This window comes from Urocampus carinirostris, chromosome 4, assembly GCF_059441175.1.
Source record: "Urocampus carinirostris isolate Australia breed hairy pipefish chromosome 4, RoL_Ucar_1.0, whole genome shotgun sequence".
NCBI lineage: Eukaryota > Metazoa > Chordata > Actinopteri > Syngnathiformes > Syngnathidae > Urocampus > Urocampus carinirostris.
The window spans coordinates 49578226-49605164 of NC_142352.1; the positions used below are offsets into that span (position 1 = coordinate 49578226).

Here is a 26939-nt window from a genome sequence, read left to right on the forward strand (position 1 = left end):
AAGGAAATTAAATATTTTTGAGAATAAGTGTTTGAGGAGTATGTTAGGAGTGACAGGATTGGATAGATTGAGAAATAAAATTGTGAGAAACAGAACTGGAGTAGTAGTGGGATTGAGCAAGCGTGTGGCTGAGAGCCTGAGAGAGTACTCGGTTGGTTTGGACACGTGGAGAGGATGGATGAGGAGCGAATGTTGAAGAGGATCTACAGAGCAGAAGTAAATGGAAGGAGACTAAGAGAAAGTCCGCGATTGACGTGGATGGATAGTGTTATGAGTGCACTTGAGGAAAGATGTTTAAATGTAGTGGAAGCTAGAGCTCTTGTTGGTGATAGGAAGAAGTGGAAAGGTGTTGTGAAAGGATAGTGGGATGTTTGGACATGTTCTAAGGGATGGGCAGGGCACCTGTATGATGCGGCATGGGTAAACCAGTGAAAGCTGTCGGGCCCTGCTGTTGAACAGAAGAGTGTGTTGTGTCACCCTGACCCAAGTGACATGGCCGCTTACTTGTGTCCCGTTTCATCTGGAGGGACGAAAACCATGACCAACTTGGATGCCGAGGTGCTTAACTTGTTTGAGTGCTTGGGCATTTGGGTTGCCCATAGTCAAATTGTTTTGTATTTTTTGCTTCTTTTTTCTTTTCTTTGTTTTTGTGATAGGTAGGTAGGTCGGTCGGTCGGTAGCATGCTGGCAGTAAGCATTTACGAGCAGTAACTAGGCTTGAGCGGTCTCTCGTGGTGGCCTTTAGGACTGCTCTTGAACTGGATTTTTCTGTGTATAATAATAATAATAATAATAATTTCCTTTGTATTGTCATTCTTTGTAACAATGTACACAGAACGAAATAGCTAGGTAGATAAGAAAAAGACGAAAAAAAAAACATAGAAATCTTTGTGTTTAGAGGTGCTCATAAGAGGTACCACTGTATTTCATTTACAGAAACAGTGTAGTGCATAAATGCTTTCAGTATCTAGTTATGTATGCGCATCAAATTATTTTGCCAACTATGCTATCGTCGGAGTAAATAAAAACTTTATACCTCACATTAATAAATGATATTCCCGTTAGCCTTGGCAACAAATGGAGGCCAAGCAACCTCTATATGTATGCATATAACACACAGTCATATATAAACATTCGCAAAGTCTTAAACTACTTAGTTTAGCACCTCAACACACACACTCTCACACACCTATGCACAATCCTGTGGGCGGGTAATTTTCTGCATTTTCATTTATTCCGTAATTTAATCAGATGCTGAGAAAGAAATGTAAAAGCAAACGGTGGCGGGAAACCATGTTGTGATTTCTTTTGAAATGCCACGAAGAATGTATTAACCTGCCATTACAGACCCAATAAGAATATTCCGATTGGTCTGTTGAGGTCTGTAATTGAAAATATAAGTTGGCCAGAACAGTGGAGTGGAAGCAGTTAAAACCGACAGATTGTTGATGAGCAGACGTCGACACCTACCGCGATTGATTTTGAGGAAATAGATTGGCTCTATGTGCGTGCGGCCCTTTTCACATTACTGTGATATGAGTGTTTTAGTAATTGTTTCCAATTCCCTCTTTGAAGTTATTACCCCCTTGTAAAAAGAGGGTTTTGTGATTGCCGGATTAAATTGCTGTGCATGGGCTTTTATGCATCCCATTTAAGCAGCTTTGTTTAACAGATGTCACCAACAGACCTGTCCTGGCTGTTGTGATGAAATATATTCATCATACTCCCACTTATACCCCCCTCACTAATACCCCCCCCAAACCAGTCCTCTTGTTTTTTCTCCCACGGTGCCGCCGCTGTCCTAGCCTCTTATTATCGTCCACTTTTTCATTTATCTGAAGGACACTTCAGGGAATTACCACCCGAGGCTGCATGAACCGCTCCACGTCTAATTGTCCTCTAGGTGCTCAGTTTTTCACATTGATTTGTGGAAATTTGAATTTTCTGGATCATTTAACGAAATAAAAAAATATCGACAATATTTTCCTTAAAGAGTTATAAGTGACTAAATCCCCAAGAAATTGAAAAAGGAAACAATTAGTATGATTTCAACCCGTTTTTTTGTTTTTTTTACTTATCTAATTCTGAATTAAGATATGTTGCATCAAAAAGAAATTCCCAATAAGTGTTTTCTAGTAAATTACTTTTTGGGAAAAATATAGTTAATATGTTAACATTGCAATGTAAAATGTTCTGAAAGTAACGCACTAATACAAAATAACTAAACTTCAACTGTATGGTCAAGTATGCTTTATGCACAACATACAGCACAGATGAAATGACTTCTTCTTTCCCACATGTAAACATGCAATAAATACATTACAAATAACAAATAGTGAGATGAAAAATATATGTATATCAAAGAATAAAAATGTAATTAAAGATGTGCAAAGTATAGCCAGAATCTAAATAGAGCAGTTTTGCAATGATTTGGAAGAAGGCAGAAGGGTTGGAGGTCGTGAGGGAGTGTTTAGAGTCCTGACATACTGTCCTTGAGCCTGCTGGTTCTGGCTGTCTATTTCCTGATCTAACAGCATGAGTGGAAGAAGCTTAGTGATGCATATTATGACAAATACTACATTATTATTATTATTATTATTATTATTATTATTTCACAAAAAAACAAAATTAGAATGACAAAATGTAATTAGGTCATTTTTCTGATTTTTTTTTAATAATAATAAATTATCAAAAAGATACAATATAAGATGCAAGATTGTTTTAATATTTGTATTTGGTTTTTTTGCTAAAAAGTAATACACAATAGTAGCAAAATTTTCTGCCAAATATTGTCCCAAATATGATGTTTTACTTAATTTTAGGGACTCAATATTCATAATCGTGAAATAAAATCTAAAAACAAATTGATCAAAAAACAATAAAAAAAGAATCTGCCTTGAAATTACAATTAATGCTTAATCCTCGGTGTTTGTTCTTTTTTTTTCTTTTTCAGGAAAGAGATGGACGAGCTTGAAGAGCTCCAGAAGCGAGAGCGTATCTGTATGAAAAAAGTGAAGGACCAAAGAGCCAAACTCTACCAAGCTTACAGATGGCACCACCTACTTAGCACAAAACAGGTATGTCTCTGACCCGCACGTGCACCCACACTAAAATGTCAATCATTACGTTCGGGTTCACTCTCTCTCTCTCTCTCTCTCTCTCTCTCTCTCTCTCTCTCTCTCTCTCTCTCTCTCTCTCTCTCTCTCTCTCTCTCTCTCTCTCTCTCTCTCTCTCTCTCTCTCTCTCTCTCTCTCTCTCTCTCTCTCTCCTAATAATCCACCCACTTATTCTTTGATTTTTTTTTCTTTGCGTCATGTGGTGCAGAACCCACGTGATGGATTTAGTCCCCATCTCACGTTGAGCTGAGCTAAGCATGCTTGGCAAGGTACTTGGTGGTGCGATCGGCGGTGAGAGAGGAACCCAGCCCGGGCCTCAAAAACAAAAAAACTGAATTTTGCGTTTTATTTTCCCTAAAACAAGTCGATTGGTTGGGCTTAGGCTGGGTCAGGTTTAATAACTGCGAGACCAGATCTGTTTAGGCTGGATTTTTTTAGGCCAGATCTGGCCTATAATGCACACCCTTAATAGATTAAGCAGACTAAAAACAGATAGACCAAACAGAGGTTCCATTGTCTTTTTTGTACACTCATCTATTCTACTCTTTTAGTACTTTTTTCACTTAAACGGTATTCAACAAAAGAATTAAAATTTTTGAAAAGTACAAAAATGAAAATTAAAAATACATCCCACAAACCTTACATCACCCAAAACAAGCTTACTTTATTTTCATCTAGTTGTGTTATTGTCAATTAATATGGATTCACTCTTTTTTCGGCACTTACATTACCATTGCCATCGCTTTTTCTAACACTGAAAGGAGAACCCCTTGAATCTTGTAATCATTTTTATAATAACAATAAAGACCATTTCACTTATGGTCAGTTGATAGTTGATATTTTGTTACAGATTTATAGATTATAGATTACTTATATTTAATCAAGAAATAAATGTTTCTACTTTGCGGGTTTTGACTATTGCGGAACGTTTTGTAACGCAACACCTGTGAAAAAAAGGATTACTGTATTTCAAATGTGACACTATTGAGCTCCTGTTAGGGCCCGGTCACACAGCCGTTTGCGTCTGTATCGCGGCTGAATCATGACCAGAAATTTCTGCCCGTGAAGCAGACGCTGTTGGATGATGAGATACAGCCGTGCTTTACACGCGGCAAGAAATTCACACGCGGTTGGCCGCGCGAAAAAGTTTTGCGCTGCTCAAAACTTTAGACCACGGGTAACCGCGGGCGGCACACGTGGTACACACGAGGTAAAGACGCGGTACAGACGCGGAACGACGTGCTACGGCCGCGGCCAGGGCGTGGTTACACGCGGGTAGGACGCAAAATTTTAGCGGGTAATCGCAGGTGGAGCACGGTCATAGCAGGTTTGTTCTGCGCCTGTATTGCGGTGTTATCACGTGAATTAGCGTGTGTAACGCGTGTGATGGTTAAACGCCTTTCTCCGCGTATATACAGCGCGATTTGCCGAGCACACGTCAGTTATGCTCGAGACGTCAAGGGGTGAACATGGATCCCCGTCACCGTAGTGACCTCGTCTTAATCCATTTTTATTTCTTGACATTTCTTTTCATTTCATAACAAGATAATAAAATAAAAATGAAAAACTATTACAATAATAACATATTGGCTTCTTCTTCGGTGCCATCGCTTGAAATCTTGATCTTCACGGGACTGTGTCTTGAGCTGTTATGATTTCTACAGCCCGGCTCGGCAGCTTTTATACCCGTGGTCCACACGCGAAAAGGACGTGGAACTGACGCGATGAGGAAGCGGAACAGCCGCCGGCGTCTGTTTCGCGGGCATACCACGGATGAACAGCGGGTTGGCCAATTTTGCGCATTTTCCATCGCCGGCAACCACGGGCAACAAAAAAAAAATCGCTAAATTTTACCCGCGATACAGACGCAAACGGCTGTGTGACCGGGCCCTTACATCTAACATTTGGGTTTTTAGTTCATAATGAAAAGTTTTACTGCTCCCACAATCCCACATTGGCCTCTCCTCTCCATAGACCCCATATATACAGTATATATATATATATATATATATATATATATATATATGTATATATATATATGGTACGCTGTCTTTTTCTGCATATGGTGGGGGCTTTTTTTTCCCTCCATACTTATGACCTTGTCAGCATTAAATAGATGGCTCTCCCACACAGTTCATCCTTCCGCACTCCCCGGACCGCAGACCTCACACTCACAAAATACACGCCGGTGTACCCACAGCTTACCGAAAGGTTCCAAGTCCCTCTGACAGAGACAGAGATGTTGTGGTCCCAGGGTCAACATCATTGCTCTTCCTATAGCTATTTCATCGCTACTGTGGGATTTAAGTTGTGTTTTTTAGTTTGTATTTGTTGAATGTGACATGGTTGTAGGAGGTTGGGTGTTTTTGTTTTTGTGTTTAAAATATAGTAATCCCTCTGTTATTGTGGTTAATGGGGACCAGAACCTCTCACAAAGAATGAAAATCCCCTAAGTAGCGTCACACCTTCATAAAAGCTCCCAATGGTCAAACTTACTTCGAGATGGCGTGTTACAAAATGAGAGTATATGACTGTAACACAATAGCAAATAACACATAACACAGAATTGCCTTTGAATCTATGGTCTTTATTGTCATTACACAAAAGCAAAATAGAATTGGAGGGCTTCTGATTTCGGTGCAAGAAAGCGATTTAAAGAATGGCTAGCTAGCTGCACGCTAGAATCGGGTGACCTTGGGTTGAGTCAGGTCTCATGGCGATTAAAATATAAGTCACTAATGTAGTGTTTTCTCACAAGGTATACCTCCAAGTCATCCGTTTCATGTGTAATGGATCTTCTGTTGGTGATATACAGGCTTGGCAGGGGTTGATTAAAAGAGTTGTTAGCCTAGCTGTAGCAGTCGGCCAGACTTGCAGCCTTGTGATCACCGTTTCTTTGCGTTCTTCTGACTTTCCTCAGAGTCTGATTTAATTAATGAATTAGTTTTCATTGGAACGAGCCTCTAAAAGCTAGGGTTCGCCATGCTTCCTAGATAGATAGATAGATAGATAGATACTTTATTCATCCCCTAAGGGAAATTCACATTTCCAGCAGCATCCCTGAGCTGAGAACAGTACAATAATAAAGCCAAAAGAATACAATATACAAATACCCAGTGTGACGTGCAAATGCCCACTGTAGCGTGTTATATAGAGTAACTAAATAGTGCTACACAGAATACATATTGCAGTAAGATTCGGTAATATCCAATGTAGGTGGTGTGGTTTAATGTGGGCCTTTACTCTGCCGGGTGGAGTTAAAGAGCCTCATGGCATGAGGAAGAAAAGATCTCTTCAGTCTGTCCGTAGTACAAGACAGTGACAGCAGTCTGTCGCTGAAACTGCTCTTCTGTCTGGAGATAATGCTGTGTAGTGGATGCGATGGATTGTCCATGATTGACCTCAGCTTTTTCAGTGCTCGTCTCTCAGCTACTGTTGTTAGGCTGTCCAGCTCTTTGCCCACAACAGAGCTCGCTTTCCTAGCCAGTTTATTGAGACGAGAGGCATCCTTCTTCTTGACGCTGCCTCCCCAACACGCTGCCGCATAGAAGAGGGCGCTTGCCACTACTGTCTCATAGAATATTTTCAGGAGCTTTTTGCAGATGTTGAAGGAGGCCAGCCTTCTGAGGAAGTAAAGTCGGCTTTGCCCTTTCCTACATAGAGCTTCTGTGTTGGCAGTCCAGTCCAGTTTGTTGTCCAGCTGCACACCCAGGTATTTGTAGGTCTGGACAAATTCTACACATTCTCCCTTGATGGTTACAGGAACCGGGTGAGTTCTGGTTCTCCTGAAGTCCACCACCATCTCTCTGGTCTTGGTGGTGTTTAGGTGCAGGTGGTTTGCGTCGCTCCATCGGACAAAGTCCTGAATCAATTTCCTGTACTCCTCCTCCTGCCCGTTTCTGATACATCCCACGATCGCAGTGTCGTCGGCAAACTTTTGCACATGGCAGGACTCAGAGTTGTACTTAAAGTCCGATGTATATAGAGTGAATAGGAACGGAGAGAGAACGGTCCCCTGCGGAGATCCTGTGCTGCTAACCACAGTGTCCGATGTACAGCCCCCCTGTTTCCTAGTTGGTTTTGGGTGAACACGTTGACTTGTGTGCCCACCCACTGTTTGACTGACAGCATACACCAGCCAATCACAGTTACGCACACAGTCATGCCTATTCACAAGCCCTTCCTAACCTGCCCCCATCATGGCATTTGCTCTGTGCCGTCTGCTCAGAACACATTGCACAATACATTGATATCAGTGCGGTAAAGACAATTCAATTAAAAATCAGTGAATCAGTGAACCAACGATAACCGAAGTGCAAAGTAGCGAGGGGTCTCTCTTTCGCCGTCCTGTCCTTATTGTTAACATTTATAGATTTTCCATTGTCCGGCTTTTGTTAATGGAGATTGTTTTTGAAAAACAAACTAAATCCCTGTCAATATGAAACAAAGCTTCTCTAATCAACTAGTCCCTAAATGTTGATTTGTAAATAGCCGAGACGCAATCATCCTGTTTTTCCTCACTTAAGCCTTTTTCTCATTTTGAGTGTCCTAAATAGCAAGCGGCGTTATTAGCATATAAAGTAAAGTCCTACAAGTCTAAGCTTTGGTCTGTTAATTAACATGCGTGCAAGTGGATCACTGTGATGCGAATAATTTTTGCTGAGGTCTTCTGTTACAAATTCACTTTCAATATTGTGTCTAAAAGTGTGTAGTTCTGCTCATTTATAATGCTGATTTGTTGCAATGTGAAGTTTGGAACATCTTTACTTATACAAAGGAATGCAAAACTTTTTGACTTGAATAGACTTTCCCATTTTTTCTTTAGCGGCCAGGGGTCTTCAACTCTCCATTCCGGTTGGTCCCCCATGAGATGGAGTTACTACTGAGGCAGGTCAAGTACCAGGCCAACCCCAAGGTAGTCCCGAGGGATTGCGGTCCTCTCACACCTGCAACGCCAACAGCCCCCAGTTTCCATTGGACTGTCGATTCCCCGAGAAGCAAAACCAGAAGGCTTTGCTGTTCCCCCATGTCTGTCATGCCTGATATCGCCAATGCAAAACAGAAGGTAAAGTGGCATTCACAACTGTCCTCTACCAAATGTCCATTGTTGTTGACTGGGGGAGTGTTGGGGCCGGGCGGGTGTCAGTTTTGATTGGGGCAGTGCCCAACCACGGACACACTCTGCCCACCCAAAGACAAGTGGATGTAGTTCTGAGTGTGTATGTCAGCGGACTGAAGCACAGACTCTCTTGCCATATACAGCCCAGAGATTGAGCAGCCCCTCCATGCATATCCCTTTGTTGTACTGATGGGAATTCCGTTTCTCATTAGAGAGGTAGCACTTTCGGCTCAGCTGACTAAAACAATTGGCTCTTTCGTCTCCGAAGCGGCTCTTCAGTTTGTCTTTGTTTCTTTAATCCATATATTACTAGTTATTATGTACCGTATTTTCCGCACTATAAGGCGCACCTAAAAGCCTTTATTTTTTTTTCAAAAGCTGACCATGCGCCTTATTATACAGTGCGCCTTATTTATGGATCAACATTAAGTTTTCCAACTAACTTGCAGCCGCCGACTAGATTTTCACCCGAAGCCAAGTAGTACGCGGTGTATGCTGGGATTTATTTACCGGCGTTTCATTGGCTAACCAATGTGTCAATGTGACATTGGCTGCACATTATTATGAACACAACGACTTCGGTGAGCTACTCCGCGTTTTATATTGTCCCTGTATCTTGTTTCAGACTGAACTCGATGTTTCTGTGATAAGCGGTGCAGATAATGGATGGAATGGAGTGTCTATTTTTAAATTCAACTCAATTCCAAGTGTTTATTGTCATATGCACAGTAAAGTTGCGAGCGAAAAAGAAAATAGAAACTAAGGAATGTGTGGCATTTCTTGAATCCCAAAACTTTAACCTTCCGAATGATGGAACGATGCATTTGAGTGACATCGTACGGACACCGCATCCTCACGTGTTCTCGACTCGTATTTGCGTCTTTGCAAGCTTTGGGAATGTTAAGGGGGTAATAAGTTGGACTGAACTAACTGACTGTTTTGTCGACGTTTCCATTGTAGCGCCTTATAATCCGGTGCGTCTTATGTATGTCAAAAATAGGACCAAAAACGATTTTTTCGGGGTGCGCCCTGTAACCCGGTGCGCCTTATAGTGCGGAAAATAAGGTAATAGTGTGCACAAAATGACTTAAAAAGGGACGAAAATACAGCAAAAAAAGAAAACAGAGAAAATCATAAAATTAAAACGGTAAAGGAGAGAAACATAGAAATAAAACTTATTAAAGCAATAGAGAAAAATAGTAAAACACTAATTCGAGCTGGGTTTGGGCTTAAAATATCAATCAAGCCGGGCTTCTTTCTCGCAGTTATTTTTTTCCCTGCATGGAGAATGTGCACAGCATTCACTTACTTTTACTCAAGTAAATATTTAGATGACCGCTTTTTACTTCTTCTTGAGTAGCATTTTTCTGAAGTATCAGTACTTTTCCTTGAGTAACAGTGCTGCTGTTCGACGTGAGAATATGCAAATTTTAATTATTCAGATAACTGTATCATAAAGGACATCATCAGTTTTATTCCAAATCATTACATCCAAAGAAATTTTCATCCTTAGTGTCACAGTCCAAGATACACGGCTTGCTCTTTCCACCTCTTTGTCCCTCACGTCAGACGTCATTTCCGCTACTCGACAATGGCTTACAAGCTTTACAAACTTTATTTCTGCTTTTCGGCTGTATATATTTTACTATTTGCAAGATGTAATATGTGGAATATGATTTTCTTTTCCGTGCAATTTCTTTAAGTTTTATTTCGCTGCACTTCACGGAAATGGGCACTTCACAGCAAAGTGTTCATTTCGGTGCTGCACTTAGGAGTGCACACTTGTTTTGAGGGACTTGGCCCTTAATAGAGACACACACTTTGGCGCCAAATCATGCATGTGGCCTAACTAAAGCTGTGGGATTACTTCGACCGCGAAGTAAATATTTGGGTTTACTCTGGGCCGAGTCCCTCAAATCAAGTGAATCGGCCGGTTTTGGCAGGTTCAGACTTTTATACTCGCAGGATGGGTAGGATTTTTTAGGCCCGATCTTACCTCTAGTTATTTTTAACGTGCATCAATGCTGTGCAAATACTTTTGGGCGTAATAATAGTTGTGCAGGCATTTGATTTTACCCTCCTAAAACTCTAGGTGATGTGACTGCTTCATCTGTATGGAGCTTAAAGACAGCTTGCTGGGGCAAAAAAATGGAATTATTTCAAAATAAATCAGCCCTTATATTCCAGGGAAGTCCTGAAGGAAGCTGACCGGACACAAAATAATTTTATTACTTAGTTCTTTTTTCACAAAACTTTGTGGAATTCCATTTAGAATTTTTACAATAAACCAGAAACGTTAGTAAAACATTTTGTTATGTATTTGCCTTTCAAAGCGTTAATAATATATGCAACAGGAATTATTAAATTCATAATAATATGAGCCATAACATTTAAACCAAATATATTAATTGATAATAATAACATATGGGCACTTTCATATGAGGAATTCAAACTCAATTTCTCTCTAAAATTAGGTATGTTTGTATTGCATAGAATATACAATAACTTTATGTTATGTTATATAATGTAAATTAGGGTTTAGTCTACACTGCTGTACAGAAACGAGAGGAATATTTAATTTTGAAGTGCCTCTTGTTCGCGGCGCATTGGTCAAGTGTCATAAAAAAGCAGGCAATGTATTGTTTTTTATGTTTTTGTGTTGTAATAACTCATATGACATACGTTTTTACTGTTTTTGCTTGCTTTATTTTGAGTTAAATTAAGCCAAGTCAAGTCATGTTCATTTCTATAGCCCTTAATCACAAAAGGTATCAAGGGGCTGTAAAGAAAATACACAGACATTATCAACATAAAATATTGGTAATAGAGTTTTTAAAAATGGAGCTGTTAGAACATGTTTAGCAATCATGACTGCTGAGAATCGCATCAGGGAAAGTGCATTTCTTGACAATTATGCTTCCATTGTTTCTATTTTTTGAACTAAGCATTTTTTAGTCATATATCTATAAAAATGACAATTAGTATTCCCGGGGCTGTAAGGAATTTCAAACGTGCACCTTCTATCTTTATCCGCGTTATGGACCAGAAATACTGTAAATAAAATCAAAATGCATAATTAAAATGAAATGCTTTTACATATCAATAAATCCAGTTAATTCTGTTGTGAAAAGAGATTTGCTATTAAGTATGTTCTATTAAATGTTTTATTTTAATGCAGCCCTAGCGCTTGCTTTAGTTGTAATTTCATGCACCTAAAAGTCGGTTTTGGCTTACATATCAAAAACACATCTTAAAGAAATATGTTGAGGGTGTGTTCCAATCAGGGTTGCCTTATTGTCAGGAATATATGGTAGTTTGATTCAAATATTAACAAAAGACTCAATGTAAAAGTCAGTTTGACCTTTATCACCTCAGATATTGAGATTTTTTTCATTAAATTAATTGCGAAAAAGGCACATATATACTGTTAGAAATTATGTTTTCAATCTAATTAGTGCAGACATATGATTGTTTCATTCCTTCCTTCCTTCCTTCCTTCCTTCCTTCCAACAACCCTTCACCCCTAACTAGCACGATAACTATCTGTTGGTGATGGATAAGGTTGAGATGCGCGCTGTGGAAGTAGTCAGGCCATGCCACTGATCCCATGGCGATAGGGGCAAGGACAAGTTGCCCCGAGCCTACAAGCCCCCTTCTCTTTCTCCATCAACGTGTCTTTTTAAAAGCATACAAGGTCACCTCCGCAAATAATTTCGACAATTCGACTTACGAAAAACGGTAGATACAGAATTTTTTTTCCGGGATGTCACAAATTTCCGGACATTGCTGTTAGTTAGATTTTGTATTGTGTGCACCTTTTTCCAAGTACATGACACTACTGTAGTGCTTCTTTCTGCCGCTACCAGAGTGTGGCGCTGTGGGAGTTTACCCAGCATCCAGCCCTGTAGTCCGTGTCTAAACATTCTATATTGTATCTCCAGCGCTCTAAGAACTTTGACATTTTTATTGTTTAATATCTCCTGCATCCATTCAATATGGTTGGATCGCTTTTTTTGGGCCACTTTTGAAGCCCATCTTCCAAAGGGAAGTTAAACTTCTTTATTTATCTTTATAGAGCATGTTATTTTATCTATCTATCTATCTATCTACCTTGGTCAAATCCCTAAAGAGGGGTGACCGACACCAAGACAAACACATACAATAACAAAGAAAATAAAAGGGAAAAAAATAGCAAAAAAACACACACAAACTTTTTGGGACCATGGCCAACCCAATTGCCTAAACACCTAAACAAGTTAGGCACCTAAGTTGGTCATGCTTTCGTCCCTCCAGATGAAATGGGACACCAGAAATGGCCATGTCACTCTGGTCAGGGTGACACAACACACTCTTTTGTTCAACAGCAGGGCCGGACAGCTTTCACTGGTTTACCCCTGCCGCATCATACGGGTGCCCAGCCCATCCTTAAGAACGCGTCCACAATCCCACTATCCTTTCACAACACCTCTCCACTCCTTTCTATCACCAACAAGATCTCTAGCTTCCATTATATTTAGACCTCTTTCCTGCAGTGCACTCATAACACCATCCATCCACGTCAATCACTGCCTTCCTCTTGGTCTCCTTCCATTGACTTCTGCTCTGTAGATCCTCTTCAACATTCGCTCCTCATTCATCCTCTCCATGTGTCCAAACCAACCGAGTACTCTCTTACCAACACGCTTGCTCAGTTCCACGACTACTCCAGTTCTGTCTCTCACAATTTCATTTCTCAATCTATCCAATCTTGTCACTCCCAACATAGTCCTCAAACACGTCATCTCAAAAACATTCAATTCCCTTCTTAAATCTGCGTTCAGGCTCCAAGTCTCTGCACCATACAACACAATCGGCACAATCACACTCTCATACAGTCCCCTCTTAACATCCATACTTATACTCTTGTTGTTCATCACTCTCCTCAGAGCACCCAAAACCTTGCTTCCTTGATTCACTCTGTGCAATACCTCGCACTCCATTCCACCAACTGCAGCCATATCACAACCCAAGTACCTAAAGCTTTCAACTTCTTCCAGCACCTGTCCATGCAACCTGATTTCTAACGTCATGCGCCCTCCATCACGTGAACACTTCATCACCTTACTCTTTCCAACATTGACACATAAATTACGCCTATCACATACTCTTCCAAACTCCGTTACCAACCTTCTCAATATTTCCTCAGAATCAGCCACAAGCGCTGTGTCATCTGCAAACAACAACTGACTTACCTGCCACACTGTTCCACGGTTATCCATCATCTCTACACCTCTGCCAAATACTCTTGCATTCACCTCTCTCACCACACCATCCATGTACACATTAAACAGCCATGGTGACATCACACACCCTTGTCTCACACCAGTCAACACAGGGAACCACTCACTTGTCTCGCTCCCTACTCTTACACATGCTTTGCTGTTCATATCTTCATCTTCAATGCTTCCAACAACTTTCCACCCACTCCATACATCACCATCACTTGCCACAACGCCTCTCTATCAACTCTGTCATACGCCTTTTCCAAGTCCATGAAAGCCAAATAAACATCCTTACCTTTTGCAAAATATTTCTCACACACCTGTCGTACTGCAAACATCTGATCCACACATCCTCTTCCTTTCCTGAAACCACTCTGCTCCTCCATCACCACCTCATTCGTTCTTTCTCTCACTCTCTTAATCAAGACTCTTCCATACAGCTTACCCGGCCTAGACAACAAACTGATACCTCTCGAATTGCTACATTCATACTTATCACCTTTACCCTTATACAATGGCACCACACATGCACTACACCAATCAACAGGAACCACACCACTTAAAAAGCATACATTCAACAAGCGTACTAACCAGTCAATCATAGCTGTGCCACCTTTTTTCAGGCATTCAGCAGTACAACCATCCAACCCAGGTGCCTTCCCCTCTTTCATTTCTTTCACTGACTCTTGCACCTCCCATGTTTCCACAAGCTTCACATTTAAATCACCCAACAATGCAGGTTACTAATACAAGCCCTAAACATTGTTATGTAAACCTTAAACATACATTCCGTACAAAATATAGCACTGACACAACTTACGAACAAATTCAACTTACGAACGATCGTCTATAACCCATTTTGTTCATAAGTAGGGCAGCATCTATACTGCCGTTACCGCCCCCATAGCCAATTATAGTTTGTGAAACCGCTGACGATTCCGAATGCCCGCTAGCAGGGCCTGGCCTGACAACTCAGAATCTGATTGGTTAAACCAACAGCTTTATCGTCACTCATTTTTTTGCCTCAGGGCCTGCATTACTGATTTTGAAGGCAACAATTAAGGCTGAAATGTGCTTAAATGCTTAAATATGAAAGTGCAGTCTGAAGAAAGCACAACCAGGGGAAAATAAAAGGATGCTGTTAGACAATTTGAAATTATTGAGTAAGTACTCATGGACAAAACATAATTAACATTACTAGATTAAGATATTTTCCTGGCCAGCATAGAAGGCCGTCCATGCCCTGACGGCCCACCCCGGGGAAACAGAGAAGCTGAATTACAGTGGCTTGCAAAACTATTTGGCCCCCTTGAACTTTGTGACCTTTTGCCACATTTCAGACTTCAAACATAAAGATATAAAACTGTAATTTCTTGTGAAGAATAAACAAAAAGTGGAAGACAATCATGAAATGGAACACACTTTGTTGGATATTTTAAACTTTTTTAACAAATAAAAAAAGGAAAAGTGTGTGTGCAAAATTATTTAGCCCCATTGAGTTAATACTTTGTAGCGCCACCTTTTGCTGCGATTACAGCTGCAAGTCGCTTGGAGTATATCTCAATCAGTTTTGCACATCGAGAAACTGATATTTGTGCCCATTCCTCCGTGCAAAACAGCTCGAGCTTAGTGAGGTTGGATGGAATACATCAGTTTTCAGTTCTTTCCACAGATTCTCAATTGGTTTGAGGTCTGGACTTTGACTTGGCCATTCTAACACCTTGATATGTTTTTTTGTGAACAATTCCATTGTAGCTTTTGCTTTATGTTTTGGATCATTGTCTTTTTGGAAGACAAATCTCCGTCCCAGTCTCGGGTCTTTTGCGGACTCCATCAGGTTTTCTTCCAGAATGGTCCTGTATTTGGCTCCATCCATCTTCCCATAAATTTTAACCATCTTGCCTGTCCCTGCTAAAGAAAAACAAGCCCAAACCTTGATGCTGCCACCACCATGCTTGACTGTGGGGATGGCGTGTTGACGGTGATGAGCTCTGCTACTTTTACGTCAAACATAATGCCTATTTTGGTCTCATCTGGCCAGAGCACCTTCTTCCACATGTTTGGTGTGTCTCCCAGGTGGCTTGAGGCAAACTTTAAACTGCACTTTTTATGGACATCTTTCAGAAATGGCTTCCTTCTTTCCCCTCTTCCATAAAGGCTAGATTTGTGCAATATACGACTGATTGTTGTCCTATGGACAAATTCTCCCAGATTCTCAGCTGTAGACCTCTGCAATTCATCCAGATTGATCATGGGCCTCTTGGCTGCATCTCTGATCAGTTTTCCCCTTGTATGAGCTGAAAGTTTAGGGGGACAGCCCGGACTTGGTAGATTTGCAATGGTCTGATACTCCTTCCATTTCAATATTATTGCTTGCACAGTGCTCCTTGGGATGTTTAAAGCTTGGGAAATCTTTTTGTATCCAAATCCAGCTTTAAACTTCTCCACAACAGTATCTCTGACCTGCCTGGTGTGTTGCTTGTTCTTCATGATGCTTTCTGCGCTTTAAACAGACCTCTGAGACTATCACAGTGCAGGTGCATTTATACACTTGATTACACACAGGTGGATTCCATTTATAATCTTTAGTCATTTAGATCAACATTGAATCATTCAGAGATCCTCACTGAAATTCTGGACAGAGTTAGCTGCGCTAAAATTAAAGGGACTGAATATTTTTTAGCACCCACTTTTTCATTTTTTATTTGTTAAAAAAAGTTTAGAATATCCAATCAAGCGTGTTCAACTTCATGATCGTTTCCCACTTATTGCTGATGCTTCACAAGAAATTTGTTTCATATCTTGATGTTTGAAGTCTGAAATGTGGAAAAGGGTCACAAAGTTCAAGAGGGGCAATTAGTTTTAACAAACCACTGTATATAAGAATAAAACATGTCTTCTCTTTGGTTATTTCAGGTTCGCGTCAGAGACCTTGGCCAGCTATATGAGCAAAGTATACGTTTTCCAGAGCTCCCTGCAAGTAAGCGGACGTCGAGCGCCTACTTGGAGGAGGCGCAGAATAAGTTGCGACTCTTCAGTAGTACACCGTGAGTTAAACTGCTATGCTTCTTTCTATTAGAATTTAAAAGAATCAGCACCAATGTTTAATATCTTGATGAATATCTGAATGGGCTTTGTCTGTCTATCTGATGGCTAGTCTGTCTGATGGCCAGTGCATCATTTTACCGCCAGTGTAGTCAGTTATTTTGTCTCACTCGAGCAATTGCCCAACCCAAAACAGTATTGGTTTGCTGTACAGGAGTCAGACCCATTGTGTAGTTTTTGGACATTTTGATTTATCTTTGTAATAATGTTTTTCATTTAAAACTAAAGGATGTTTTGTATATTTTAAACCCTGATGTTCTGAGTTTATTTGTTTAAGCGGAATTAAGTGTTTCACCGGAAAAAAAAATCCCTATTTTGAGGACTGTAATCCCTCGCTGTATTGCGGTTTAAATTCCGCAGTTTTGATAATATGCAGATTTTCATCTGGATTGTGTTCTGTAGTAGACGACACCCAGCAAATGCTATCACAAGGGCAGTTCACCGAAGGCTTTGTGTCTGTGTGTTGGGTGGGGGTGACTGTATGTGTGCGTGAAAAAAAATCTTAAAACGAGGAAAATCATCTACGACTATTTTTGCCTTTTTACCTTTTTTTCACATTAAAAAACAAATCAAAATATCTAAAAAACAAGGTGTTTTTTGGAAATTGAATGCAAGCCTATTTACTGCAACACAATATCCGCTTTACATTTTGGTTCTCAGCCTCACTAGTTGCTACTAATCGATATCCTATGAGCCTTTTATTTTATTTTTTTTGGTGGGGGGGTCTAAGAATACATGCATAAGCGGCCTTTAGCTCAAAATATTTTATGCTTTCAGAACTAAGGACAAGTTTGAGTCCGTGCAATCGTAAAGCATAAAAAGAGTTTGGAACAAAACATTGCAGTATGTATAATCATTGTCATGATTGCTAAACATATTCTAACAGCTCCATAACAGTATGTATATTCAACATTCAGATGATTGCACGTTTCAAACACCATCGTTTATTTTGAAAATTGCATGATGTTATCATTATTTTTTTCTTTCTTTTTTTTTTTTTTTAAATTCAAAATGCCTATGATTTATGTACCAGAAGAATCCATGCCCATAAGACATACTGAGCATACTCTTCGAATTATCTCAAGACAGCTTCCAAGTCAAGTCAAGTCATCTTTATTTGTATAGCCAAGCATATAGCTTACTAACAGTGGCGCAGGCGTTCTGTGCAATTAAGACCATTGTGTGTGCATGTAACTAGTGTACAGTGGGACCTTGGTTATCGCGTTTAATGGGGACCAAAACCACCCGCGATAAGTGAAAATCCGCGAAGTAGCGGCGCACCTTCAAAAAAAAAAAAAAAAAAAAAAAATATATATATATATATATATATATATATATATATATATAATATTTATTTATTTATTTTTGAATTATTCTTTTTTAGACCCGGTTAATGGGGACCAAAACCACCCACTAAAAGTGAAAATCTACGAAGCCCCTTCAAAAAAATAAATAAATAAATAAATCTCATCTCATTATCTGCACCGCTTATCCTGATTCGGTTCGCAGGGGGGCTGGAGCCCATCCCAGCCATCTCCGGGCAGTGGGCAGGGGACACCCTGAACTGGTTGCCAGCCAATCGCAGCTGCAAATCACATTAGTTCTTGCAGCTAGCCGCGTTCTTCACCGACGCACGAGCCGAGTGATCCACCGCTAAGAGTCGTACAGCTGGGCGATTTTACGTCCGCCCGGGACGATCGGAGACAAATTCACGACAGGGTTTTTACTTGCGCCGCAACATGGGTGCCGTTCAGTCGCTGCCACGAGCGAGCCCCTAACCCGCGGCGCGGGTACTTTCGGGCGCGATACGCACGACACCGACACAGTTGCGCGGACGGCCGCCTGTCGTCGCGCCACGCTACTGGGGTCGTCGGACGAGCGGGCTCCTCCCAGTTACGGGGGTAGCCCGATCACGCCCGCCGCCTTTTCTCGCGTCGCGCCGTGTGACGCCGCGTCAGCCGAACTCGCTCCGTTGCGCGGAGACCTTGGCAAGTGAAAGATTTTTTTTTTTTTTTTTAAACCCTTACAGACCGCGAAGCTCTGAAGCCACGAACGTCGAACCGCGAAGTAGCGAGGTCCCACTGTATTTGCAGGGTTGGGTAGGGTTACTTTAACTTGATTACTTTCAATTACTTTTGGATTACTCCAATACCAAATATGCTAATTAAAGACAAAAGAAACTGAATATGAATGAAATTATGACTCACAACACGTGGTAAGCTTTCTCTCCTGTCTTTGATCTCCGGCAAAACTAACGTAAAATGCGACAGTAACAAAATAAAAATAAATCCATACAGCTTGCCAACATAATTTTTGCCGTTCCATGTATTCCGTTACTCCCCAAGCCTGCACAAAATTTAGTAATTGTATTCATCTTTAGTTTCTTTTGTCTTTTATCAGCACATTTGGTATTGGAGTAATCCAAAAGTAATTGAAAGCAACCAAGTTAAAGTAACCCTACCCAACCCTGTGTATTTGTAGTGTATTTGTGACTTAGTTATTCACTTGATTATAACATCATTACTTCTCACGGACTAATAGACTCAGCTGTGTGTGAAGTGCTCGTATTAACCCTCCACTTGATCTTTTGAGCGCTATAGTTTCCCTGGCAACAGAACAAAAGACTATGTTTTCCAGCCACTGTACTCGTATTTGGTATTTAGCACCGTTTTAATCAAACAACGGAATATGCTAAGAAGAGGATGAAATGGTCTGACATGGAGATTTGGTTACTTGTAGCAATGCCAGGTGAAAAAAAGCTTGCGGTTCATATCAGATCTCAAGTATTTTGCGGGGAAGCAAGTGTGTACATGTAAAGTTCTCTGGTATTCGAACAAGGAGGTCAATTATTTTATTTTGTTTTTATGACCTTTGTAATTCAGTTCAATACATGAGGAAGGCCAAAATTGTCCTTTAAAGTGATGGAAAGTCCACACGAAGGCACAAAATCTGCTTGTAATACAGAACACAATATTTCATGTAGCATTGACCCATATAGTGTGCAAAGTGATTTATATCATGTCTTGTGTTTGTTTTCTGTGTCTGACTGTTGGTCAACCCGAAGACCAGGAAGTGTGAGCCACCATTTGGACCGCAGCAGCACTGCCATTCCTCATCCAGACAATGCTAAGACCTCCGCATAGTGTTCAATATTTCATACACCAATACCGACAGAAGGTAGGGTTAGCAATTATAAATACAAATTTATTCAGAGAACTTCAGAAGTCATTTTTGAAGCAGGGTTACCTACTATTACTGAGTTTGATTTTAAACCAAGGGGTCAATCTTTTTGAGTCAAGGGCCACAATAGGTTTAGAATTCAGCCTGGGGGCTGGGCCTACATAAAAAAAAATTGATTCTTTTGGATCTTCCGGTACAGAGTCTTACATTTGAAACCACGGCAAAACATGGTGATGCATTGATAATGTACTATCCAATTTTTCTCATTTGCTGGCATTTCAAGAAGATGAAACCTTTAATTATTTATTTATTTTTCTTTTTGCATTTTCTCTTTCTATAACTTTTTTTATAGATTCCACTCTTGTAAAAATGAATAACAGAATGGCAGCGATGATGTGTTTTTTTGAACAAATAAGCATGCACACATTTATATTTTATATTTCTTTTCTTATCCGTCTACAAAAGACAATTTGAGCTAATCATGTCTTGAAACACTCTTAAATATAGCAAATATTTATATGTCCTAATTTCTAAGCACTACCTCTCGTTAGGTAACAGGATTCTCCATGTTGGAATTGATGTGTTTTTTCAATAACGTCACAGCCCTAAACAAAATAAGCCAAATCAGTTAACTTTGAGACAAATTTTTCAAGTCCCCCGGTGTGTGGAATCATTTTAACATGTCTGCATAATTGTGGGGAGGAAGACTACACGTTGTGTGCCTTATTGAAAAAAAAAGAGTCTTTGTTAATACCTTTGACAATTTAATTGGCGCTGGATAGAAAACATTAACAGGCCATATGTGGTCCACGGGCTGTAGTTTGCCCACCACTGTCGTAAACTTTATCAAATGATACAAGTCTAGCTTATGGTTTAACAAATGGTAGAAATACTCACTGATCATAAAGTTATAGACAAAAGATTGGGATTGATTCAGGGGTTGACAGGGTGCCTGCCTCAAGTGCAACACTATGTTTTTCCTTGGACTAAAATGAAGGAAAACAGACACTTGGTTCAGTCAAGCCCTTTCAATTTGAGTTGGACAAATTTGTCAAAAGTGACAGCAATTTAATAAATCGCCGCTCTCTTTCACATGCATATGTACACCCAACCGCCTACGCCGACACAATTCCCAGTTATGCCCTCTATTGCCCCTTCTCAATGTATACGTAAATGAGCTGCGTTTGTGTGTTCGTGTTAGCGAGTTGGAGAGCGAGCTCGCGCACGCGTGGGCCCTGCGGTGTGGTCCAGGCATTGGGTAATTGACTGTGTCTTTGCTCAAGGCCTTTTATGGATCACCGTCCTTTATTAGCTCACTTCCCAGCATGCGCACATGCATTCATACATGTCCATTCGCGCACACAAATTTCTCAGCAGTTCTACCCCAACCCCATTACCCCTTCTACACACTGCCAGCACCACCCAGACTCAATTGCCCGGAAACAAGGCGTAAAATAATCGAGAAGAAAAGGGAGAAAGAAGAGCAACAGAAGGGGGCTCAACGTGTCTGTTCTGATAATATGGATTTAATAAGTTTACACGCTAAAAATAAGCAAGCTACAAGTGATGCAATGCATATTGTACAATGTGTTCCGTATCATTTTGGAACAAATAGTTTTGCCCCCAATGACCATCCATAGAATCCAAACTTGTAAAATATAGACTCCAAAACACAAGATAATACCGACACAAATAGAAATCCACCTTTAACATTTCTGCCTCATTGGACGTTGCACTTTGTAATCCGTTCTTTGCAAATAAACAGACTGGTAAAATGATTCCCAATATGGTAGTTTGCACTCTCATTTCGATTGACACCTTTTCCGCGATTAGAGTCTGTTCATGCATGTTTTATTCATTAACAAAGCGCAAAGTTACATTAAACTTGCATCTTCCTCATAAATATATTCCAAGTGTCTCAATCTTACCTTTATTGCTCGGGCACCCAAAAAGATTTCTAAATAGGCCGCATAAGGCGCCCGCTTTGAGACTGGGAGGTTCGGGTTCGCGCCCCGGCCGAGTCATTCCTAAGACTTAAAAAGTGGTCGGCGGCGCCCTCTGTTGGCTGCGGCTGCATCGGCTCGCTACAACGGGTCAGGTGCAATCGACATTTCGTTCTGTGTACATTGTTACACAGAATGACAATACAAGGAAATTATTATTATTATTATTATTATCTTTGCATAAGCCACAGGGTTGAAAGTTTGGGGGAAAAGTTGCGGCTTATAGTATGAATTTTACGGTACCAATAAGTAAAATTACAAACGTTCAAAGTAAATTTGTGAAGTTGGCCAGTAATTCTGCTTATTTTATTTACCATATTATTGAATTAAAAATATATATATATTATCTGTATTGTATTACATAGATTTTATGTCAGTAATTGGTGTTCAGAAAATGCAATTTTAGATTATTTTGGTAGTTCTATTCTTCAGCAAAAACATGTTGTTTATAGTTCTGCCCGCGTCAGAAAAACAAAAACTGCTAAATATTTTCTAATGTAAAAAGATAAATCTCTAGCTATTTACCTAAAAAATAATGTATTCATACGTGATCTGACATTTTTTTGGGAACTGATACATTTCAAAGGCTAATGTCAAATCATATACATATATACAGTGCATCCGGAAAGTATTCACAGCGCTTCACTTTTTCCACATTTTGTTATGTTACAGCCTCATTCCAAATTGTATTAATTTAATCTCTTATCTCAAAATTCTACACAAAATACTCCATTATGAAAATGTGAAAAAGGTTTTTTTTTTACTTTTTTTGAATTTATTTAAAATAGAAAACTAAGAAATCACATTTACATAAGTATTCACAGCCTTTGCTTAATACTTTGTTGATCCACCTTTGGCAGCAAATACAGCCTCAAGTCTTTTTTAATATGATGCCACAAGTTTAGCACACCTATCTTTGGGCAGTTTTGCCCATTCTTCTTTGCAATAAGTCTCAAGCTCAATCAGGTTGGATGGGAGACGTTTGTGCACAGCCATTTTCAGATCTCTCCAGAGATGTTCGATCGGATTCAAGTCTGGACTCTGGCTGGGCCACTCCAGGACATTCACGGAGTGTTTCTGAAGCCAATCTTTTGAGATCTTGGCTGTGTGCTTTGGGTCGTTGTCCTGCTGAAAAATGAACCTTCGCCCCAGCCTGGGGTCAATAGCGCTCTGGAGCAGGTTTTCATCCAGGATATCTCTATATATTGCTGCATTCATTTTTCCTTCTATCCTGACTAGTCTGCCAGTTCCTGCTGCTGAAAAACATCCCCACAGCATGATGCTGCCACCACCATGCTTCACTGTAGGGATGGTATTGGCCTGGTGATGAGCGGTGCCTGGTTTCCTCCAAACGTTGCGCCTGGCATTCACACCAAAGAGTTCAATCTTTGTCTCATCAGACCAGAGAATCTTGTTTCTCATGGTCTGAGAGTCATTCAGGTGCTTTTTGTCAAATTCCAGACGGGCTTCCATGTTCCTTTTACTAAGGAGTGGCTTTCGTCTGGCCACTTTACCGTACAGGCCTGATTGGTGGATTGCTGCAGGGATGGTTGTCCTTCTGGAAGGCTCTCCTCTCTCCACAGAGGAACGCTGGAGCTCTGACAGAGTGACCATGGGGTCACCTCCCTGACTAAGGCCCTTCTTCCCCGATCGCTCAGTTTAGAAAGCCGGCCAGCTCTAGGAAGAGTCCTGGTGGTTCCAAATGTCTTCCATTTACGAATAATGGAGGACACTGTGGTAATTTGGACCTTCAAAGCAGCAGAAATTTTTCTGTATCCTTCCCCAGATTTGTGCCTCAAGACAATCCTGTCTCGCAGGTCTACAGACAGTTATTTTGACTTCATGCTTGGTGTTTGTGCTCTGACATGCACACTCAACTGTGGGACCTTATATAGACAGGTATGTGCCTTTCCAAATCATGTCCAATCAACTGAATTTACTGCAGGTGGACTCCAATTAAGCTGTAGAAAGATCTCAAGGATGATCAGTGGAAAAAAGATGCACCTGAGCTCAATTTTGAGCTTCATGGCAAAGGCTGTGAATACTTATGTAAATGTGATTTCTTAGTTTTCTATTTTTAATAAATTCAAAAAAAGTATATAAAAAAAACGTTTTCAGATTGTCATAATGAAGTATTTTGTGTAGAATTTTTAGACAAGAGATTAAATTAATACAATTTAGAATGAGGCTGTAACATAACAAAATGTGGAAAAAGTGAAGCGCTGTGAATACTTTCCGGATGCACTGTATATATATATATATATATATATATATATATATATATATATATATATATATATATATATTAAAATATATTCGTTCATTCATTCATCATCTGCACCGCGGGTTGTATGTATTTTTATATATATATATATATATATATATATATATATATATACAGAGAGAGAGAGAGAGAAATATGCCGTTTTAGATTTTGCTTAATTTTACTAAGAAAAGGTTTTTATTTATAGTTCTGCATGTGTCAGAAAATAGAAAGCAAATATTGATAATTATGATGATAATTATGTTTTAGGCTACCAACTCGGTAGCCTAGATGGTAGGGTGCCCGCTCCGAGACTGGGAGGTCGCTGGTTCAAGCCTCGGCCGAGTCATACCTAAGGGGCCGGTCACACAGACATTTGCGGCTGAATCACGGCCAGAAATTTCTGCCTTTGAGGCGGACGCTATTGGACGCATTGAGTTCGCCATTCAGACGAGATACAGCGGTGCTTGACACGAGTTCGGAAATTCGCGCGCGGGTGGCAGCGCAAAACTATTTTGCCCTGCTCAATACTTCAGAGCGCGGGTACGCTGCCTTTCCCGAGCGTATTGAGGCAGATACCGTTGGGCGCTGTTGGACGTTTAGAGACCGCCATATAGACGAGATAGAGCTGTGCTTTCCTTGCGGTCGCAAATTTTCACGTGGTTGGCCGCGTTCAAAACTTTTGAGCAGCTCAAAAGTTTGAGCACGTGTTTAAACCGCGTGCCGCACACGTGGTCAACACGAGGAAATGACGCGGAAATGACGCGGAACGACGTGCTCTGGCCGCGGCCAGGGCGTGGTTACACATGGGTAGGACGGGAAATTTCAGCGGGTAATCGTGGGTGGAGCATGGTAATAGCATGTTCTGCGCCTGTATCGCGGTGTTATTATGTGAAATTAGCGTGTTAAGCGTGTGACACTCAAACGCCTTTCTCCGCGTATAAACAGCGCGAATGCCAAACACACGTCAGTTGTGCTCGTGACGTCAAAGGGGTGAACATGGATCCCCGTCAGCATAGTTTCTCTTCATTTCGAATAAATCTTTCGGTGCATTCGCAATGATCTCAGCAACGCTTTAATGCTAGGACCTTAATTTGGCCTTTTGGCTGAGAGTAAGAATTTCGGCTCCTAAGCTTTGTAGCGTATTATGATCTGATCGATAATGAATAATGAATAAAGAAGATAGACCAACAACCCTTAAACCTCACCCCCGCCCCCCAGTCAGCGTAGTGACCTCGTCTCAATCCATTTTTATTTATTGACAGTCCTTATGAAGATAATAAAATAAAACTGATGCCATAGCTTGAAATCTTGATCTTCACGGGACTGTGTTTCTACAGTCCGTTTCCGAGATTAGCTTCCCCTCGCTATTACAACCACATTTACCTCGTTTAATCTCACTTTTAGGGAATGTGATGGCGAATATATAGTGTCAATAAATTTGTTCAAACCAAAAAAAAAAAAACTTTGTCTTGCATTTGTTGGAAATGTAATACAACTTAAACCATTCCGTCTTTGTTTTTGTTGTGAACGTAATCGAACGGTAATGCACACCGTATATAAAATCCTCCCCCCCTCGCGTTAACGCGCATTCTGCTGCGCTTCCAACGAAAGCGATCGTATTCTATATAAAACGCTTATTAAAACTATAAATCGAGCTAATTATAACAATTGGGAGATCCTAGTCTAAATAACGCGTTTATTTAAACAATAAAGTGCGATCGTATTCTACAAAATGCGTTTGTTAAAACGTGGATGAAAAAGTCACGCGGGGGGGTGGGGCGGTTATGGGTGTTGCGTAGGACTCGGATTTGGGCACAACACCGGCTCGGCAGTTTTTATACACGTGGTCTAAACACGGAAATGATGCGCAAATGATGCGATGAGAGGAAGCGGAACAGTTGCCGGCGTCTTTTTTCCGGCCATACCACAGATCAACAGCGGGTTGGCCAATTTTGCGCATTTTCCATCCCGGGCAACCACGGGCAAAAAAAAAAAACGCAAAATTTTAGCCGTGATTCAGCCGCAAATGTCTGTGTGACCGGCCCCTAAGACTTACAACATTGGTACTCATTGCCTCCCTGCTTGGCGTTCAGCATTAGGTGTTGGAATTGGGGGGTTTGGTCACCTAATGACTACCAACACCTCAGTTGGGTTGAGCGAGGGGGCTGGGAATCCCCTCCTTTGAATCAATCTCCCAAAAAGAGTCAGAAATGACTCTAGCCAACTCCCACTAGGGGGATATGGTTGTGGTATAATATATATATATATATATATATATATATATATATATGTTTTCAAAATGAAAATCCCTGACATCAGCTTAAAACCATGTCCCTCTAAAATAATGTATTATACAACCCCACAAAATGGAAATCTGAAATTAACAGTTAATGTTGTTAATAAATTATTTAAATCATTGTCTCAAGTATTCAACAATGTGGCAACATGATTAAAAATAGTGCAATAATGAAGTAAAAATGAAAACCTTCTCACCTATAACTATGGCTGCACAATTTTGAAAAATTACTCATTGCAATTTTACAGACCCGTACTGCAATCTCGATTTCGGGTTTTTTAAAGAAGTGTATTTTGCGTCCTAGTTTCTTTTTTTGTAAGAACTGTATATAGTGAGAAGCACACATACCTCGAGATGACGTTCTTACTGACTTAGAGTATACTACTGTAAAAAAGTAACAACTATAGATCTAAAAATAAAAACAGAATATCAGTTGAATAAATGGTCTTTATTGTCATTATACAAAGGTAAAACAAAATTGGAGGGCTTCTCCTTTCAGAGTAAGAAAGTGATTTAGAGAGCGGCTGGCTTGCTGCATGCTAGCATCGGATAATAAGAGTAATTAATAAAGAAGTTTCCCACGAGTTGTAGCT

At 40.4% G+C, this 26939-nt stretch overlaps 1 protein-coding gene across 1 annotated transcript in view; it reads left to right on the forward strand.

The window, feature by feature from the left end:
• The window catches only part of spata17 (spermatogenesis associated 17), a 64526-nt gene that overhangs the window by 33598 nt on the left and 3989 nt on the right, over positions 1 to 26939 (forward strand). Inside the window, exons 6-9 of the mRNA XM_088333299.1 lie at positions 2954 to 3077; positions 7942 to 8181; positions 16413 to 16543; positions 19666 to 19778. Coding sequence (XP_088189425.1) covers positions 2954 to 3077; positions 7942 to 8181; positions 16413 to 16543; positions 19666 to 19744 — 574 coding nt within the window. The 3' untranslated portion in view covers positions 19745 to 19778. The remainder of the gene's footprint in view (positions 1 to 2953; positions 3078 to 7941; positions 8182 to 16412; positions 16544 to 19665; positions 19779 to 26939) is intronic.